The sequence below is a fragment of the Yamadazyma tenuis genome, chromosome 7, assembly GCF_029203305.1.
Source record: "Yamadazyma tenuis chromosome 7, complete sequence".
Taxonomy (NCBI): domain Eukaryota; kingdom Fungi; phylum Ascomycota; class Pichiomycetes; order Serinales; family Debaryomycetaceae; genus Yamadazyma; species Yamadazyma tenuis.
In genome coordinates this window covers 375,111-392,160 of record NC_089467.1, presented here as the reverse complement: position 1 = coordinate 392,160, position 17,050 = coordinate 375,111, and the positions used below count along the sequence as shown (strand labels likewise).

The 17,050-nt window shown below is 42.6% G+C and overlaps 12 protein-coding genes across 12 annotated transcripts; 9 read left to right on the top strand and 3 right to left on the bottom strand. All coding sequences in view use genetic code 12, as the record gives it.

Annotated features, from left to right (window-relative positions):
- Positions 1-4: 4 nt before the first annotated feature.
- YSH1 (endoribonuclease ysh1) lies at positions 5-2,407 on the top strand (the record flags this gene model as incomplete). Its single annotated transcript, XM_066158409.1, has 1 exon — positions 5-2,407. The coding sequence occupies one exon, from the start codon at positions 5-7 to the stop codon at positions 2,405-2,407; it is 2,403 nt and encodes an 800-aa protein (XP_066014506.1).
- A 107-nt stretch (positions 2,408-2,514) lies between these two features.
- On the top strand, positions 2,515-2,928 carry SMD2 (mRNA splicing protein; the record flags this gene model as incomplete). The annotated part of the gene is made up of 2 exons (XM_066158408.1): positions 2,515-2,519; positions 2,595-2,928. The coding sequence occupies 2 exons, from the start codon at positions 2,515-2,517 to the stop codon at positions 2,926-2,928; spliced, it is 339 nt and encodes a 112-aa protein (XP_066014505.1).
- A 267-nt stretch (positions 2,929-3,195) lies between these two features.
- PSN45_004962 (uncharacterized protein) lies at positions 3,196-3,594 on the top strand (the record flags this gene model as incomplete). Its single annotated transcript, XM_006685372.2, has 1 exon — positions 3,196-3,594. The coding sequence occupies one exon, from the start codon at positions 3,196-3,198 to the stop codon at positions 3,592-3,594; it is 399 nt and encodes a 132-aa protein (XP_006685435.1).
- Positions 3,595-4,027: 433 nt separating this feature from the next.
- On the top strand, positions 4,028-6,169 carry PXA2 (ATP-binding cassette long-chain fatty acid transporter pxa2; the record flags this gene model as incomplete). The annotated part of the gene is made up of 1 exon (XM_006685371.1): positions 4,028-6,169. The coding sequence occupies one exon, from the start codon at positions 4,028-4,030 to the stop codon at positions 6,167-6,169; it is 2,142 nt and encodes a 713-aa protein (XP_006685434.1).
- A 127-nt stretch (positions 6,170-6,296) lies between these two features.
- PSN45_004960 (uncharacterized protein) lies at positions 6,297-7,025 on the top strand (the record flags this gene model as incomplete). The annotated part of the gene is made up of 3 exons (XM_066158407.1): positions 6,297-6,777; positions 6,825-6,839; positions 6,916-7,025. The coding sequence occupies 3 exons, from the start codon at positions 6,297-6,299 to the stop codon at positions 7,023-7,025; spliced, it is 606 nt and encodes a 201-aa protein (XP_066014504.1).
- A 173-nt stretch (positions 7,026-7,198) lies between these two features.
- Positions 7,199-7,879, top strand: PSN45_004959 (peptidyl-tRNA hydrolase; the record flags this gene model as incomplete). Its single annotated transcript, XM_006685817.2, has 1 exon — positions 7,199-7,879. The coding sequence occupies one exon, from the start codon at positions 7,199-7,201 to the stop codon at positions 7,877-7,879; it is 681 nt and encodes a 226-aa protein (XP_006685880.2).
- Positions 7,880-8,030: 151 nt separating this feature from the next.
- On the top strand, positions 8,031-8,749 carry PSN45_004958 (uncharacterized protein; the record flags this gene model as incomplete). The annotated part of the gene is made up of 2 exons (XM_006685815.1): positions 8,031-8,088; positions 8,145-8,749. 2 exons carry the CDS (start codon positions 8,031-8,033, stop codon positions 8,747-8,749), a joined length of 663 nt encoding a protein of 220 aa, XP_006685878.1.
- An 18-nt stretch (positions 8,750-8,767) lies between these two features.
- PSN45_004957 (uncharacterized protein) lies at positions 8,768-9,256 on the bottom strand (the record flags this gene model as incomplete). The annotated part of the gene is made up of 1 exon (XM_066158406.1): positions 8,768-9,256. The coding sequence occupies one exon, from the start codon at positions 9,254-9,256 to the stop codon at positions 8,768-8,770; it is 489 nt and encodes a 162-aa protein (XP_066014503.1).
- A 337-nt stretch (positions 9,257-9,593) lies between these two features.
- Positions 9,594-11,627, top strand: PSN45_004956 (uncharacterized protein; the record flags this gene model as incomplete). Its single annotated transcript, XM_006685369.2, has 1 exon — positions 9,594-11,627. One exon carries the CDS (start codon positions 9,594-9,596, stop codon positions 11,625-11,627), a length of 2,034 nt encoding a protein of 677 aa, XP_006685432.2.
- Positions 11,628-11,702: 75 nt separating this feature from the next.
- PSN45_004955 (uncharacterized protein) lies at positions 11,703-12,704 on the top strand (the record flags this gene model as incomplete). The annotated part of the gene is made up of 1 exon (XM_006685368.1): positions 11,703-12,704. One exon carries the CDS (start codon positions 11,703-11,705, stop codon positions 12,702-12,704), a length of 1,002 nt encoding a protein of 333 aa, XP_006685431.1.
- A 39-nt stretch (positions 12,705-12,743) lies between these two features.
- Positions 12,744-14,210, bottom strand: PSN45_004954 (uncharacterized protein; the record flags this gene model as incomplete). The annotated part of the gene is made up of 1 exon (XM_006685367.2): positions 12,744-14,210. One exon carries the CDS (start codon positions 14,208-14,210, stop codon positions 12,744-12,746), a length of 1,467 nt encoding a protein of 488 aa, XP_006685430.1.
- A 127-nt stretch (positions 14,211-14,337) lies between these two features.
- Positions 14,338-16,998, bottom strand: PSN45_004953 (DEAD-like ATP-dependent RNA helicase; the record flags this gene model as incomplete). Its single annotated transcript, XM_066158405.1, has 1 exon — positions 14,338-16,998. One exon carries the CDS (start codon positions 16,996-16,998, stop codon positions 14,338-14,340), a length of 2,661 nt encoding a protein of 886 aa, XP_066014502.1.
- Between the last annotated feature and the right edge of the window lie 52 nt (positions 16,999-17,050).

The following is a 17,050-nucleotide window of genomic DNA, read 5'->3' as shown; positions in this document are numbered from 1 at the left end:
TAACATGGCGACTGTGGACAGTACAGACGATTTTAAGTTTACCGGGTTAGGGGGTTGTAATGAAGTGGGTAGATCCTGTCATATCATTGAGTACAAGAACAAGGTGATCATGCTTGATGCAGGGGTTCATCCCGGGTTGTCGGGTCTTAATTCGTTACCATTCTACGATGAGTACGACTTATCCAAAGTCGACTTATTGTTGGTAAGTCATTTTCATTTGGATCACGCAGCTTCCTTGCCCTATGTAATGCAACACACAAACTTTAGGGGCCGAGTTTTCATGACCCATGCCACAAAAGCCATTTATCGATGGTTATTGACTGATTTCGTGAGAGTGACATCGTTGAGCTCCAACACCTCCAATGACCCTAACAGCGGTGGTACTTCCGCCAACTTATACACCGACGAGGATTTGATGAAATCCTTCGACCGAATCGAGACGGTGGATTTCCACTCCACAATGGAATTGGATGGGATTCGATTTACTGCTTACCATGCTGGCCATGTCTTGGGAGCTTGTTTATATTTGATTGAAATTGGTGGATTGAAGGCGTTATTCACAGGAGATTACTCAAGAGAAGAAAATAGACATCTACCAGTGGCCGAGGTGCCTTCGGTGAAGCCAGATATTTTGATCACCGAGTCTACTTTTGGTACTGCTACCCACGAACCAAGAATGGAGAAAGAAAACAGAATGACCAGAATCATTCACTCTACTTTGCTGAAGGGTGGACGAGTATTGATGCCGGTGTTTGCATTGGGGACGGCCCAGGAATTGTTGTTGATTTTAGAGGAGTATTGGTCTCAGAATAAAGACTTACAAAACATCGACGTTTATTTTGCATCCTCTTTAGCAAGAAAGTGCTTGGCAGTGTATCAGACATATACCAACATTATGAACGACAAAATAAGATCCATGGCATCTTCCTCATCATATGATCGCAAAAACCCATTCACCTTTAAATATATCAAAACTCTCAAGTCATTGGACAGATTTCAAGACTTTGGTCCTTCAGTAGTGATAGCATCCCCTGGTATGTTGCAGAGTGGATTTTCGAGGCAGTTATTGGAAAAATGGGCTCCTGATCCCAAGAATACTGTGTTAATGACTGGTTATTCAGTGGAAGGAACCATGGCTAAAGACTTGTTGATTGAACCTCCTACAATTCCTTCTGTTAACAACCCTGAGATGACAATTACAAGAAGATTAAGCATAGAAGAAATATCCTTCGCAGCCCATGTTGACTTCCAACAGAACGCCGAATTTATAGGTGAAGTCAATGCTCCACGGATTATTTTAGTACATGGAGATTCGATTCCAATGGGTAGGTTGAAGTCTGCTCTCTTGAGTAAATATGCCAACAGGAAAGGAACCGACCAAGAAGTCAAGGTGTTCAATCCAAGAAATGGAGATGAGTTGAAGATCGCAATCAAAGGCTTGAAGGTAGCCAAAGTATTGGGGGCTCTAGCAGAAGAGCAAGTGTCTGGCATGAGGGCCGAATTAGAGCTGGAAATCGCCACCAAGATTGAAGAGATCGGAGCTGAAGAGGAAGAAGAGGAAAAAGATGAAGATATGAAAGATACAACCGAAGAAAAGGAGAACGGTAACAAGACAGAAGACAGCGAAAATCATGAAGATGATAAGCAGGAAGACGATGATTTTGAGGTATTCAAGAGCAAACAGGTATTGTCAGGAGTTATTGTGTCGAAGGATTTCGACTTAAATATCGTCCAATTACAGGATTTACATGAATACTCTCAATTAGCCACATCGATTGTTAAGTCCAAAATTGATTTGATTATCAACGCACATATCTCCTTGATCGAGTGGCATTTACAACAAATGTTTGGATACATCAACGTGGCCAACGACGATGAGGACGAGTGGGAATGTGTGATCATGGACATAATCAGTATTTTGATTGACCGATCCAAATCCAAGGGTTCAAGCAACTACGTTACGGTTGAATGGGTCAATGACAACTTGATGGCAGACTCATTGGCAGACAGTGTGGTGGCCATTCTTTACTCCATAGACTCATCACCTGCATCGGTCAAGATCTCATCGTCGAGCCACTCACATGACCACGAAAAACCCGTTAAAAAGGAAGAAGATTCTAATGGAAACACAGAAATAACCATCGAGAAGTCAGGGCACATGAACACTGATATAAATGATAGAAAGTATCGTATTTCTACACTCCTAAAGGCACAATTCGGAGATGCGTTAAAGGGTAACGATATGACCAATGCCCAAATTGCCTTTGGTAAAAATGAAGCCACCATCAACTATAACAGCTTGACGGTTACTTGCAACTCCAAGGTCTTGAAGGATAGAATAGAGAACATTATCAAGAGGGCTTGTGGGTTGGCCGCTCCATTGAGTCAATTTGAAAAATCTGTATAGTTTCTATCATTTCTGTATAATAGACAATCTCACAGCAGATGGTCGCGACATTGGACAAAACAAAAACCTCATCGACACCATAGACCCAACAATAGAATACATATAATATGGCGTATGTCACCAAACCAAAGTTTCTCTCCGGAGATGATAAACATCTGAGGATCAAACATACTAACAAGACTTTTAGTGATTTGGTAGGGGTTCCAAAATCAGATTTAAATCAACAAGAGCTCGAGAGGCTTGAAGAGTTCGAATTCAATCATGGGCCAATGTCCCTATTAAAAGAGGCGGTCGCCAACAACACCCCGGTGGTGATTTCATGTCGTAACAACCATAAGCTTGTTGCCAAGGTGAAGGCATTTGACAGGCATTGTAACTTGATTTTGGAAAACGTCAAAGAGTTGTGGACGGAACCAGTGAAGAACAATAAAGGAAAAGTGATAAAGGTCAACCAGAAGGAAAGATTTGTATCGAAGTTGTTCCTAAGAGGTGACTCTGTGATAGTGGTTGTGAAAGCATAGATCCACACGTCCCAAATGGCATATTGGTGTATACATATTGAATGTCTAGGTTTGTATTATATAGGAAAAATAGCACACGCACGGTCTCTAGCAGCAAGATGTTACCAGACGTTCTCAATACAAAACAGAACATAGGAGAGTGATGAGGAACACATTTTTCTTCAAAAACTGTTTGTTATGACTTTTTGCCAGTAATTATCTCTACTGGGCCAAATTCTCACCTCAATAATATTTTTCTACCATCAAATCCCATATCAATACACTCCAATGGTAGATCGCAGTGAAAGCAGAGCGGTTTCGGTGACGGATCCGGCCAAATACAACCACAGAGATATTCTTCTATTCCTCCAGCTTCTTCATTCAAACGGCTTGATCGAACCTGATAACATAGTTGATAAACTGAATAGTGACATTGTAAATGACATTGCAACCCAATGGTTTAAACACAAAAGCACCAAACTCTCAACATTGAAAGGATTGGATATCGATGCACCGTGGACACAGAGCCAGCTTCAGACCTTGTACCAGAACCTCCTTGACCAGAATGATGATTGTTCAAATACCACCGAGTTGGCCAACAAGATTTATGCTGAGAGAGTCAAACAGCTACGGAACCAGCTAGAGTCCTCTCAGGAGACCTTCACCCAGTTACTAAAGGAGCAGTGACATAGCACTTGAATTGATATGTCAGTATATTTTTACTGTCACCCATTCTCTCTCTGAAACAACTCTCCTTGACCATTACTTTTATAGACCCATGAATATATAATGACCATCATACTACCAGTGTATAGAAGTATTTCTTCTTGGTAAAGGCTAGACATTCATCTTTTGTAGCCTATCCCAAGCAGAGGTATTGATGTTTTGTAGGCTATTTCAAGCAGAGTCGTGCACAGCCCACAAGCTACCTGAAGCCTCGGACCTTGCAGCGCATTCTCCACATTTTATTTCATTCTTGTCACCAGGTTCAAGGGCAATTTATTAGATTTTCCAAAGTCTTTTTCACAGTCAAGTCCCCCACACAAACAACAGTTGACCCCACGTGATTTAACTGTCTGTATAGAACTACTTATACCACCGGGTTTTCACAGTCTGTACCATGAGTAGCCCCAGGAGTACCAACACGCTAGGGGTGTCACTCTTGAATGTTTACAAAAGCAACAGAAGCTTATTTCTTAATGCTTCTTATATCATCTTGATCACCACAGCGTTCTCAGGAGCCACTGGAACTTCCCAGTCAAGCGACAAAAAGCCCAAGGATGTGGAGAGTTCCACCGAATTACCCAAGAAACGTAAAAAGCTTTCGAAAGAGTCTACCAAACGGATATTTGACGCAGCTATTCCTCATTATACCAACGCTGCTGTGGGATTCTTGATTTCCCATATAATATTATTGGTAATCAGAGCCTTTTTGACCATCAAGGTAGCCAGCTTAGATGGTAAACTAGTGGGTGCTTTGGTGTCCAAGAAGTTGAAGAAATTTGGTCAGCTTTTGGCGTTTTGGATGTTCTTGGGGATCCCAGCCTCTATTGTTAACGCTATGTTGAACTGGACAAAGAGTAACTTGAGAAAAAATTTAAGAATCAACATGACCAATAGCATTGTTGAAGACTACTTACCGGATAACTTGGATGCAAACTACTATTCGTTGATCCAGTTGAACGATAGTAAAATCAAGGATCCCGACCAGAGGACTTCCACTGATATCAACAGATTGGCAAGTGCCTTGTCATCCTTACCAGGACAGTTGTTGAAGCCCACCTTGGACTTGTTGTTATGCGCTAAAGAATTATCCAAGAGTGGTGTGGGAAGTGGAGAAGGAACCTTAGCCTTGGGGTTAATTGCTCATTTCTCTACGATTATTTTGAGATTCTTTTCACCTCCTTTCGCCAAGTTGGCATCCGAAAGAGCCAACTTGGAGGGTCAATTAAGATCTGCCCATTCCAAGGTGGTGACCAACAGTGAAGAAATCGCTTTCTTGAGGGGTCATAATCGTGAGTTGGATTACCTTGATTACTGTTACTACCAGTTGGAAAGGTTCCTCAAAATGGAACAATGGAAGAAAGCCATTCACGAAATCGCCCAAACTTTTATCGTCAAATACTTCTGGGGTGCTGCTGGTTTGGTGTTATGTTCAGCCCCTGTATTCATCAACAAGTATTTGGGAAAAGAACCCGACCTTTCGGCTTCGGGTGATTTCATTACCAACAGAAGATTGTTGATGAGTGCGTCTGATTCCTTGGACAGATTGATTTATGCCAGAAGATACATATTACAAGTGGTAGGACATGCCTCAAGAGTCAGTGAGTTCCAGGATGCATTACATCAAATTAAACAAGACAAAATAGCTGAGAGGAAAAATGAAAAGAGCGACAATGTTAGGTACGGGGATGAGATCACCTTTGAGAATGTAAGATTGGTGACGCCTGCTGATGTGACGTTGATTGAAAAATTGGATTTTAGCATTAAACACGGCCAACACTTGTTAATTGCTGGACCCAATGGTTCTGGAAAATCTTCGTTGTTCAGAATGTTGGGAGGATTATGGCCATGCAAAGAGGGTCAGATCACGATTCCCGAGACTGAGAATATGTTTTACTTGCCTCAAAGAGCCTATTTGTGCAGAGGTAACTTGAGAGAACAGGTGATTTATCCTCACACATTTGAGCAATATAAGAAAAATAAGCATGGCAAAACCGACAAGGAGTTGTATGAAATCTTCAAGATGTTGAAGTTGGATGATTTGTTGGTAGGAGATAGACCATGGGATGAAGTAAGAAACTGGGGTGAGGAATTATCGGTGGGTGCCCAACAGAGATTGGCCATGGCCAGATTATTCTACCACCAGCCCAAGTTTGCTGTTTTGGATGAATGTACTTCGGCAGTGTCTCCAACAATGGAGCAGTTCATGTATCAGCATGCCCAAGAAATGGGAATTTCATTGTTATCGGTTGCACACAGACCAGCTTTATGGCATTTCCACAACTATCTCTTGAAGTTTGACGGTAAGGGAGGATACTTCTTTGGTGAGTTGGATGCGGAAAAGAGATTGAAGATCGAAGAAGAAAGGTTGAAGTTGGAGAAGAGCTTGAGAGACGTGTCCACCTTGAGAGACAGATTACAGGAATTGAAGAGAGTCTCCAATGCTCAACACATAAAGTATGAAAATTCCCACAAAAACTTGGCCCAGTTAGGTAGGGATGCCGCAGCCCAGGCTGAAGCTTCTGTCTCCGTCCAATAAAACACCCAGTTGTGATGTCTTGTATGATTGTGTTTATATGCGTATATGTTGATAGAGCAAACACCCTTATTTATATTTTTCGCGATAATTATAAAGTCTTTTTTTTGCAACCACAAACTCACCACCCATGTCAGTTTCCGTAATTTCACCCAAGAAGAACATGGATTGCTCTTCTTCGCCCCAATTTAATGTAGTCAACCCCAAGAAGGAAACTGTTTCTGATCGTTTTGGGGAGACAGAGCACCCTTCATGCCCCGACTCGGATGGAGTATCGTCGATGCCCTCCGCATCCAGTCCATGTACTAAGAAACAGAAGAGAAGGAAGAAAACCTGGTACGGACTTCAGTCCACAGATGAGCTGGAGACATACTTGAAGTCTAAGGGCATCCAGCTTCCCGGTCCAGCCGAAGTTTTGGGGTCCAAGCCATTCCAGGACTTAAAAAGTGAAGTTGAAGAAATTATTAGGTATTTACCAGAAAGACCCTACAACGAAGATTTAGAGCGGTTCTGTTTTGGTACCTTTGAAAGGGCATGTGACTATGCCATTTCAGACTTCGCCACTGAATCGGCCAAATTGGCCGCTCAGATCGATGAGCTTGATGAGGCACGTATACTACAATCTCCCTGGCGGTGGTCACAACTAACATTTTACTAGAAAAGAAACATCTGGGTCCAAGAAGTTGCAGGAATCGAGATCCAGAAACTCAAGCACCAAAAGGAGCGGGTGTCTGCCCAAATTGTAAAAGACCATAACCGGTTCCGCAACGTGCTTGAACACTATAGGGCCACCAAGGAATCCATGAATGCTGCCATTGTTCAGATTGATGACTTAATTGATAAGAACAAGTCCAGTTAAATATACATTTTGGGCATCTCTTTTCGCGCTTTATGAATTGGCTTCGTTTGGTTTATGTTCCTATGCAAATTCTTCGTTACGCTACACGGTATATCCTCAACAACCACCTATCTCGGTCTTCTACCCGAGCCTTGAGCACCATCAAACCAGATGACACGAAGCCTCCGTTTCTAATGGTGGCATCCATAGGGAACCCGGAACCTGACTACTCGGGGTCTCGACATAGCGTTGGTCATTGGGTTCTTGAACAGCTTGTCCAGAACCACTGGAAGAACTTCAGCCGGTTCCAGAAACACAGAAACATATCGAGAGGCCCGTATAGTGTTTCCCAGGACTCGGTATCATCAAATGTGCTTCTCTTCAAGTCTAATGAAACATATATGAATCTCCAAGGAGAGCCGATTCACGCCAACTGGAGTGAAGTTCGACGCATACAGAGCCGCCAATTCTCCCCGGCGTTGGTGGTGGTACACGATGAGATTCTGCTTCCTCTAGGAAAGATCCAGATCAGAAAACAGGGAAGTAGTCCTAGGGGACATAATGGGTTGAGGTCTATCGATAAGATCATGGGACAAAATTACACGAAAATCGCCGTGGGGGTTGGGAAGCCACCAAATAAGTATGTGGCAGACTTCGTGTTGGCGAAGTTCAAGCGCCCTGAAGTCGAGGTGTTAGAGTACGATGTGATGCCACAGATTGTCCAAGTATTAGAGCAGATGACCAAGGGAGAACACATTTTCGAGGTTTCCAAAGCGCCTGAGAAGCGCCAGCGCCAGCCTCGGCCTCGACAGAACACCAAGAAAGACTCTATCTCCGAGGTTGTGGAAAGTGCCGCCTCCACCGCGTCTCTGTAAATAGCTCTTGTAAATATACCAACATACACCCAACCGCGCATAATAGCGTGCGATAAGGCACATTCAAATTTATCCTTTCGATCTATATTACCAACTAGTTTAGATTTGCATCGGAGCAAACTTGACGGTCTAAACTCCACAACCCTAACTCATGGAGTACACATTGAGTCTCGTGGCCGAGAGATCGGTCGTCAGAGAATCATTAAAAGGTACGCAAACTTGTAATATCATGACATTCCACCTCTTATACTAACACATGCAATAGGCATCATCTGGTCCATATTTTTCCATCGACTTTTTGGCCCCATAACTCCTGCCATGTGTGAATTCCTAGGCGTGCCATATCCTGTGGCCAGCGACCTACCTGACTTGGATTCGCTAGTTGATGAGAAGATAGATCAGCTCATAAGGATGGGATTCAGCTTCAACAACACCGATTTGATCTCCCCTTTGAATGCCGAAGTCAAGTACGGGGTGGTTACTGTCCGATTCTTGGATCTTCCAACCACCAAATCCAAGAAGAAAACTGGCTGGTTTGGCCAGGGCAAGTCAGATGACGAAGTTGACCTTAAGCTCTGGGAGTCTTGGATCATTCAGATCAAGTGTTTACCTGTTCTTTCTGAATCTTCATCCGATAAGAAACTTCATCAGGCAGACCACCATCTTGATCCCAACGTGGCGGCCTCTGTCTCCAGTTTTGAAGACAACCTACTAAAAATCATCGATATTGCAGACAGCCATAAAGACCATATTCCTCCAATAACGTCGCTAGAAAGCGCCCCGTTTCCCTACGTGATCAACGTAGAGCTTTTGGAACGCAAACCATCCGAAGACGAGAGTTGGGGTAGCTACATCAAGAAGATACTTTAGGTTCTTTTCTTTACCATCCTATAAATTGGCACTATATAAACCCTCTTCACCTCTTACCAATATACATTCGTCTTCATACACCACCGTGTCAAACAACCCGATTTGTTGTGCTACCTCCAATACTTCGGCGTCGTAACTTCCAGGCTGGAACCACAAGCCTTTGATGATGCCTTTGTATCCATCCACAATGGCGATTTGCTTTAAAGTGGAGGTGGTGATTTTTGGAGGTGTCAAGAACGAAATACTTAACCCATCTGCACCGGATAAAGCATGTTCGCCTATGTCGGTCTTGGACTTAATAGCATCCACAATTTCCAGAATTGAGTGTACAACCAGTTGATTTAAGATCTCCAGAGCTTTCGGATTGACAGGAATGACTGGTAGATTGTGCGAGACATACCACCGAGTGATTTTGAACCCAAACTTACTAGGGTCATTCAGGGCTCCAGAAACAGCATACTGGCGTGAAGCACCAAAGAACTGCTTGATTTTGGTTTTCATTGACATTCCTGACCCGTTGCTTGTGAAAATATGGGGAACTAGCAAATCGATGTCGCGGGTTTTGACATTAATCTTTTTTTTAGAGCGACCACACACTATGGCTCGTGAGAAGCGAACAAAGCCGTGCTTCAACTGCAAGCGGTCCAAGGTCAAGTGTATATACACGGACGTCTTGCCGTGTGAACGATGTGTCAAAACTGGCCAATCCAGTGGATGTACTTTTGTTCCCAAGCTTCCTAATCTTCGATTACCGGTGATAAACACCGAACCAACTCTTTACAATGGCTTGAACCCTCCACGCCACCAACCTGTACAACACCACAACAACCACCCACAGCCAGGAATGGTCTTGCCGCCCTTAACTCCTATCTCCACGTCTGGGCCTGTCACAGGTCCGCTCCCTCAAGCACAGAAGACTCATCATATACGACGGGGTGTATCGCTAATACCACCCAAGGACCAGCACAGTAATGACAGCCAATGGAAGAATCAGATGGAAGACAAAATGAACAGCTTTGATACCAAGTTGAACGATTTGGTTGATGTCTTACGAAGTAATCAAAGATTATTGGTTCAACAACAAGAACAGTTCCAACTTCAACAGAACAGTAACCTCGAGTTGGAAAACGACACAAACATGAACTCCTCTTTGAGCCGTCAGATAAGTAGTGAGTCAACCTATTCAAGTCGGAGTCTGGATAACGAAAATGTATCCAAGCGGAGGAAATTAACTGATGATGTATTTAACGACTTTCGAAATGATATTCTCACCTTGGACGAGGCAAAGGACTTGTTTCACTTTTTCGATAAGAATATCACTCCTCAGTTGTTTGGATTCGAGATAGCCAAGTTCTCGGTTGACACCATGTGGGAAACATCGCCCATATTAATTTGTGCCATTTGTACCATATCTTCTATGCACCATCCAAACTCCAGTCTTTCTTCGAGGCACCTGATGTTGCTGAAGCATCTACATAAACTTTGTGGGGACTTACTATACCAAGGCCGTCCCAACACTGAAGTTGATGCCTTTAATACAATTCTTGCATTAATATTTTGCAGCTTTTGGTTATCAGACTCACAAATGTTTACTGGTTTGGCCCTTCAGATGGCCAAAGAAGTTGGTTTAGACCGAACTGACCACAGTCATCATAGAAACGCTCCAGGAACTTTAAATCCCAAAGATAGGCTCAAGCTTTGGTATTTGCTTTATATTCTCGATGGTCAACAAAGTTTGACGTACAACAGACAACCATTGGTCAATTCTAGGGAGTACAGTCTTCAGCACAGTCGCAGTCTATTGATGCCCAACGACAAAACTATATCTAGTGGAGAAAATCACGCTTACTTGTTACCTGAAACAGAACCCGAAGAGTCAAAAGAGGAGCACCGAGAACAACCCCCATCGCCCACTTTTACGGATATGAGAATAGTTTCACAAGTGGAATATAACCAAGCCCTCAGCGGCGCGTTTGCAGGGAACGCATGGGATTTGCTCACTCCCGCATCACTTGGTATTCCTTCCAAGAGTAATTTGGAATTGGATAAGTGGATGGTATCATGGACAGTGTTGTTGTCGCCCATGAACAACGGTGCTGTTTGGTCCTCCAAATCTACTTTGATCTACTATAACTTTGCAAAGATGCACATTAATTCATCGGCGGTCAGGCAATTACAAGCCAAGAATCCAAGAAGTGATAATGAGTTTCCTAAGCTTGATCAACTACTGCAAGGACCAAAACGACCTGAACCTCCAAGACCAAACACAAGATCCCCGGTTGAGGAAGAGAAAGATTGGGAAGACTCGTCCGACGATGACGAGGAGTTTATCAGCAACGAAGAGTTGGTTCACAAGGATGAATCGACAATTAATGCTAACATTGCATTCACCGCAGCCCAAACAGTATTGAATTTAGTTCTCAACGACAAGGACATCAAGGAGAACTTGAAGTATGTTCCAGTACATGTTCACATAATGCTTTACTACGCTTCGCTTTTATTGGTTGAAGACCGAATCAGCCTTGAAGTTGATGATGATTTGGCGTCTCTGTTCAAGAAGTCTATCATCAACCTTGGAACACTTTCTTCGCTACGCCAGGTGATTTCGGATAATTTTCCCGTTGACAAGAATTTTGGTGAGAGGCTTATCATAAGTATGGATGAGCTCATTGGAGATAGAACTGCCAAGTTGAAGGTGAGTATCTTGGATTCAGACATCGACAAAACCATAAAACAGAAGCTAGCAGCCCAATTGTCATCTGTAGGAGAAACTGTCTCCACCAAATTTGAACTATTTGAAGAAAAGAGTACCAGAGGCTCGTCCCCGGGAATTTACGCCTGGCCTGGTTCAAATCACGGCCATCCTTCCCAACAGTAATTATTCATAGACGTCATATATTCATTGTACATTATTTATTGCGATGGCTGCGAAAAGTGATTATCCACAAACACCATGGATTTCAGTGGAATCAAATTTAGTGACTTTAAGTCCAGGATAGAGAGCATCAAATATCCGTACCTGATTGACTGGAATGGGCTCAAGATTATACCACAGCTGTTCAGAAGGAAAGCCAAAATTGGGGTCTTCACAATCGATGAACAGTTTGATGAGCTACACAGAACTTTGGGGATAGTGGAGGCTAGTATCAAAAACTTAATTAAGTACAGTGACATGTACACAGCCAACGTTACTTTGCAATTAAAACTGGCCAAAGAAATTGGTGACTTGTTTTCTTCACTTTGTGATCCATACATTAGCTTTGATCAACAAACAAGAAATGAAGTTAAAGACATGTCTTTGGACAAAATTGTCAACCGGTTGTTCACTTCAGAAGATCAGACCAAAGAATTCATGTCCCAATGCTTCCACTTTAAAGTCACTGAAAGCTTTATTGTTAAAGTTCAAGAGCTTATTGAAGTTGTAGGTGATCCAACTGAAGTCTCCAAGACAATCACTAGCAAGTGCCAAGTTTGTTTGTTCCTATTAGAGAACATCAAGAGATTTGTCAGGAAAAGAAACCATGCTTTGGATAATTACGATTATGTGGTCAGCCAGATTGAATTGTTGTTGAAAAAGAGCAAGGAAAAGTTCCAGGAGCTCAGTGTCAAGGAATCACAGAAACTTTTTAATTTGCAAAGAAGACTAGAAGTTCTAAGACTGGAGTATGATACCATCAACACCCTCCTCTTGAAAGAACTTCCTAGTTTCTTTCACATGGTGGACCTGCTTTTAAGTCCCATAAAGTACTTATTGTACTACAACCAGTTGATTTTCAATTATCAAACCATATCAAAAATGTTAGAGTTTCAAGAAAAGTCCAGAATCGCTCTTCAATGGGATTTGGACTCCATCGATATAACAGAATTTCAGCAGAGAATCGAAAGTCTCTCTCTTCTACAAACCACACGATCAGTCTCAAATATGGAAATATTTGAAGACTCTCCCAAAAAGTAGGGTTTATGTAAACATACTTTTATGTATTTAATCGGTATCTCATAATTCATCACTATCACTGTCTTCTATAACCCTTCTACTGTATCTCTTCACACACATTCCGGAGCAGAATTCTTTCTTGAATGGAATCTGATTATTTTGCAAGAAGTCCCACCATTCAATAACTTCTGCCACTGGATCTGTTATGAGTCTGTCACATTCAGCACAAGTTTCTTCAAAGTTACCTTGAGCAATCGCTTTCTTAATTGACTCGTGGTATAACCGAGGAGTGTTTTTTCTCCATTGCCTGGCTTCTTGGTAGGAAACGTCGTATTGTGCTATTTTGGATAAGCACAAAGATTTTAAAGATGGGATCAACTTCTCGTCGTCTTTGAAATATTCGATCCTACTTACGAACCTCTTATTCTTTATAGGATTCAAAGTCATCGATTTGATTTCAATCGCATCATTTGGGACTTTTAAAAACGGATTGGGGCCAGCTCTGAAGCTTTGTAACACAGGAAGGTTCAAAATCTGCCATGGTAAGAATTTTATTCTGTTTGCTCCAATTGATAAATCGGTTAAGCGTACCATATTCTTTATCAAAGCAGGAATCCTTTCAATTTTATTCTGTCTCAAGGCCAAGACGTTCAATTTGGTGAACTTGAACAAAGGAGGTCCTAACACCCTGATGTCGTTGTTGGTCAAATATAATTGGAAAATGATCTGTGTCGAATCTTGGCCAATCACGACCAAATCATTCAAGTCTTTGATTTCGCTAGGTACTTCATTCAACCCCATGCTTTCCAAATCTATGCTGGTTTTCATATCTTCAAATGCTGCAATGACGATATCTCTTGCCTTTGAGTATATCATTTTCTTTCTCTCTTCCTTTGCCTCTGCAGTCATACTAAAGTCTCTGTCAGTCGATGGACACTGATTTTCAGGAGGTCGAAACCGGTTGAACTTATCAATACCAAAGTCGGTTTCACTGTCAAGCCTCACAACACTAGGTTTGGACGGAGACGAACCATAGTGAGCATCACTATTGATTCTTTGACTGGGAGATAAAGGCATACTGAATTTGGCATACGGATCATACTCCGAGCTTAAATAGGTATCAATTGGAGGGCTACTGGGAGGAATAGTCTCGTAGTGCAGTTTTCCGGCACTTTCTCCATCCAAGAAAGATCTCTGAAAGAGTTCATCTTGAGAGAAGTCAGTGGAGGTAGTATCGATCATGGTTGGTTCATCACTATCAAGTCCTTCAAAAGCAGTAACCCTTCTCTTGATGTCATCCTTCTCATTGAAACTTTCACCTACTCTTCTTTTTAGGCCTGGCGCTGTTGTTAACGTGGGTCTTGCAAACAGTTTTTTGGTGTCGGGGGTTCTTGTATGGTACATGCTACTGGCGTTTTCGTCAATTACGGCCCGAGGCCTTGGAGTTGTGTCTAAATGGACTTCATTCAGAATCCCCGAGGTTGACCTCGTGAAGGCAAATGGTAAGAGTGGGTTATTCTTTTCCATGTTCTAAACACCCTGGTTTCCCACTGGTTGTTTTGCAGAAATATAACGAGCAAAGCCGCAAAACGCGTTAAAATTCGTAAACATTGGCTGCGAAACTCGGTGCAGGCGGTTATGTATTATACAAGGTCTATTTAAACCGATTAATGGGGGTTGGCTTGAGACCATCGAGGTCCTTAGCACCATAGTAGTGAGAAGCAAGCTCCCGGAGCCATGTTTCTTCAACTATCATGCAATTCCGCATGTACTCTCTGCTGGTGAGCACTAATTCGTGGTAGAGAAGAAGCTTAGGAGGAGGCTTGACCGGGAAAAGCGATGAAGACGGGTGGATATACACGGGTTGGTTCTTCTTTAGGGTACGGTATGAGTCTCCCATCTTGGAAAGACGTACAATGTTTGGAAAGAACCCTGCCACAATTGCTTTCTGAATTAACTGTGTTTTGGAATGGTCATCCACCAGATGCTGGTTTTGCTCACTTTCACCAATGATACCGGTTTTACGGCATAAGAGCTCCAATTGTTCTTTGACATCTTTGGCTCTTTTCAACGTCTTGTACTGAAGGAAGTTGTCCTGACACCAAATACTTGAGAATTCTGTATCTGACCAAAGATTCCAGATATTCAATAGTGATAAGTGATCCCCTGTGACATCATTAAAATACTGCCGTTTTTTATCAGCCTCATCTTTCTTATCCTTGGGCCTGTAGAATAGGTTAGAACTTTCACCTAGCATTGCAATAAGGGCAACGATTTCCTTAGCAACCCCGAATTTCACACTTTCAAGCAAAGCTTTGGAAAACATTGGGTGGATGGGAAAGTTCGCCATTTGGCGACCGGTTTTGGTTAACTCTCCCTTCGAGTTCAAGGCCCCAATAGCATAGAGTAATTCAAGGCATTTGATTAAAGTCTCAGCACTGGGAGGATCCATAAATTCGAAATGTACCAAATCCGTGACTCCTAAGGATAGTAGAAGAAGCACGGTGGAAATGAGATTACCTCTAAGGATTTCTGGAGTAGGATTAGCAGAAAGCTCATTGTCAAAAGACCATTTTGTGAACAACCTGAAGCATTCTCCAGGACCAACTCTTCCAGCTCTTCCAGCTCTTTGGTCAGCAGAAGCTTTTGAGCATGGAACCACCACTAAGCTGTCCATTCCAGAGGATGGGTTGTAGACATTCTCTTTCACGTATCCACAGTCTATCACGTATTTGATTCCATCAATGGTGATGGAAGTTTCAGCGATGTTGGTGGCTAGGACCACTTTCCTTGTGTTTGGAGGGGTTGGTTCAAAGATTCTTCTTTGATGCTCATAAGGTAAGTTGGCATATATGGGACAGATCAATAATTCTCCCATCAGAGTGGTCATTTTTTCGGTGGCTTCGGCCAAGCTTTCTTGCATGGACTCTATTTCTTCCTGGCCCGTTAGAAACACAAGAATATCTCCAGGTAATGGCTTTTTAGAGTGGATGAGAAATATAGTGTTGATAGCAGCTTGGATATAATTGGCTTCTGGTTGTTTGGTAAAATGAATATTGACAGGGAAACGACGGCCTGGAATACTGAAGATTGGTGCTTGATCAAAGAAATCAGAAAATTTCTGAGCATTAATGGTGGCAGATGCAACAATAATCTTCAAGTCTTTTCTTTGCTTTGTGATGTCTTTGACTAGACTCAATAGTACCTCTGTGGATATGGTTCTTTCATGGGCTTCATCAATCATCACAGCTGAGTATGCCAGTAGCGTGGGGTCTGTCAAAAATTCTCTTAGGAGTATACCGTCAGTAAGATATTTAATAGCTGTTCTTGAACTCGACATATCCTCAAATCTGATACTATAACCGACTTCTTCTCCTAATCGGACTTGCATTTCCTCAGCTACACGAGCAGCCACAGAAGTCGCAGCCACTCGCCTCGGCTGGGTACACCCAACCTGTTGTTTCTTACCGTTCTTTTCACAGTATCCAGCCTCATACAAATACTGGGGCAACTGGGTGGTCTTACCAGAACCAGTTTCTCCCACCACGATAATGACCTGATTTTCGTTGACAGTCTTTAGAAAAGCTTCCCGATACTGGTAGACCGGTAAGGATTTTCGTATCACTTCAATGGAATTAGATGTGGTGTCTCTATCAGTAACCTCTTCAGTATTTTCATCTCCATCAATCTTAGAGTCCGAGTCAAACTTGACGAATTGGGATTCATCAAATACATACTCGTACTGTTTCAGATCTCTGACTACAATATCGTCTGTGACTGTTTTCAGCATGGCTTGAGCTTTTCTCAACTGCTCATGTTCCCACAGGTTTTCATATCGATTCTTTTTATTTTCAGCATGGGAATTATGAGACAGCGACTGTGATCGTGGTGATCGGGTGTTTAAGGCTTCAAGTTTCCGTTTCTTATCGATCTTTCCTTGCAGTGTAAGGTATTCTTCGGGAAGCTCATACTCTTCAACCGGAGCATCAGCCAGCTTGATAGCATCATAAAGTTTGGATTTGTATTCATACTCTTCAAACTCCTGCTTGGTCAAGTCTGACCGATTCTGGTACTCAGCCAACTCTTGCTTGAGTTGCTGAATCATTCGATATTCTTTCTGCTTCAAATGCTTTTGCCTCAAAGCTTCCTTATGTTTGGCGTAGTCTTTTGAAGGTTCCTGAGCAAGCAGCGAATGGGCTGCAACAGGGAGCTCTGGGACAATGACATGTTCGGAATCTGATGTCAGCTCAGAATCCCATTCAGAACCGTCAGTCTTTTGTCTCCTTCGTCCTTTCCCTGTTTTCGCTTGGCTCATTTCTTGGTGAGATGAGAAGATGCGAATAATTTGTTTGTGCTTCCCGTTCAGA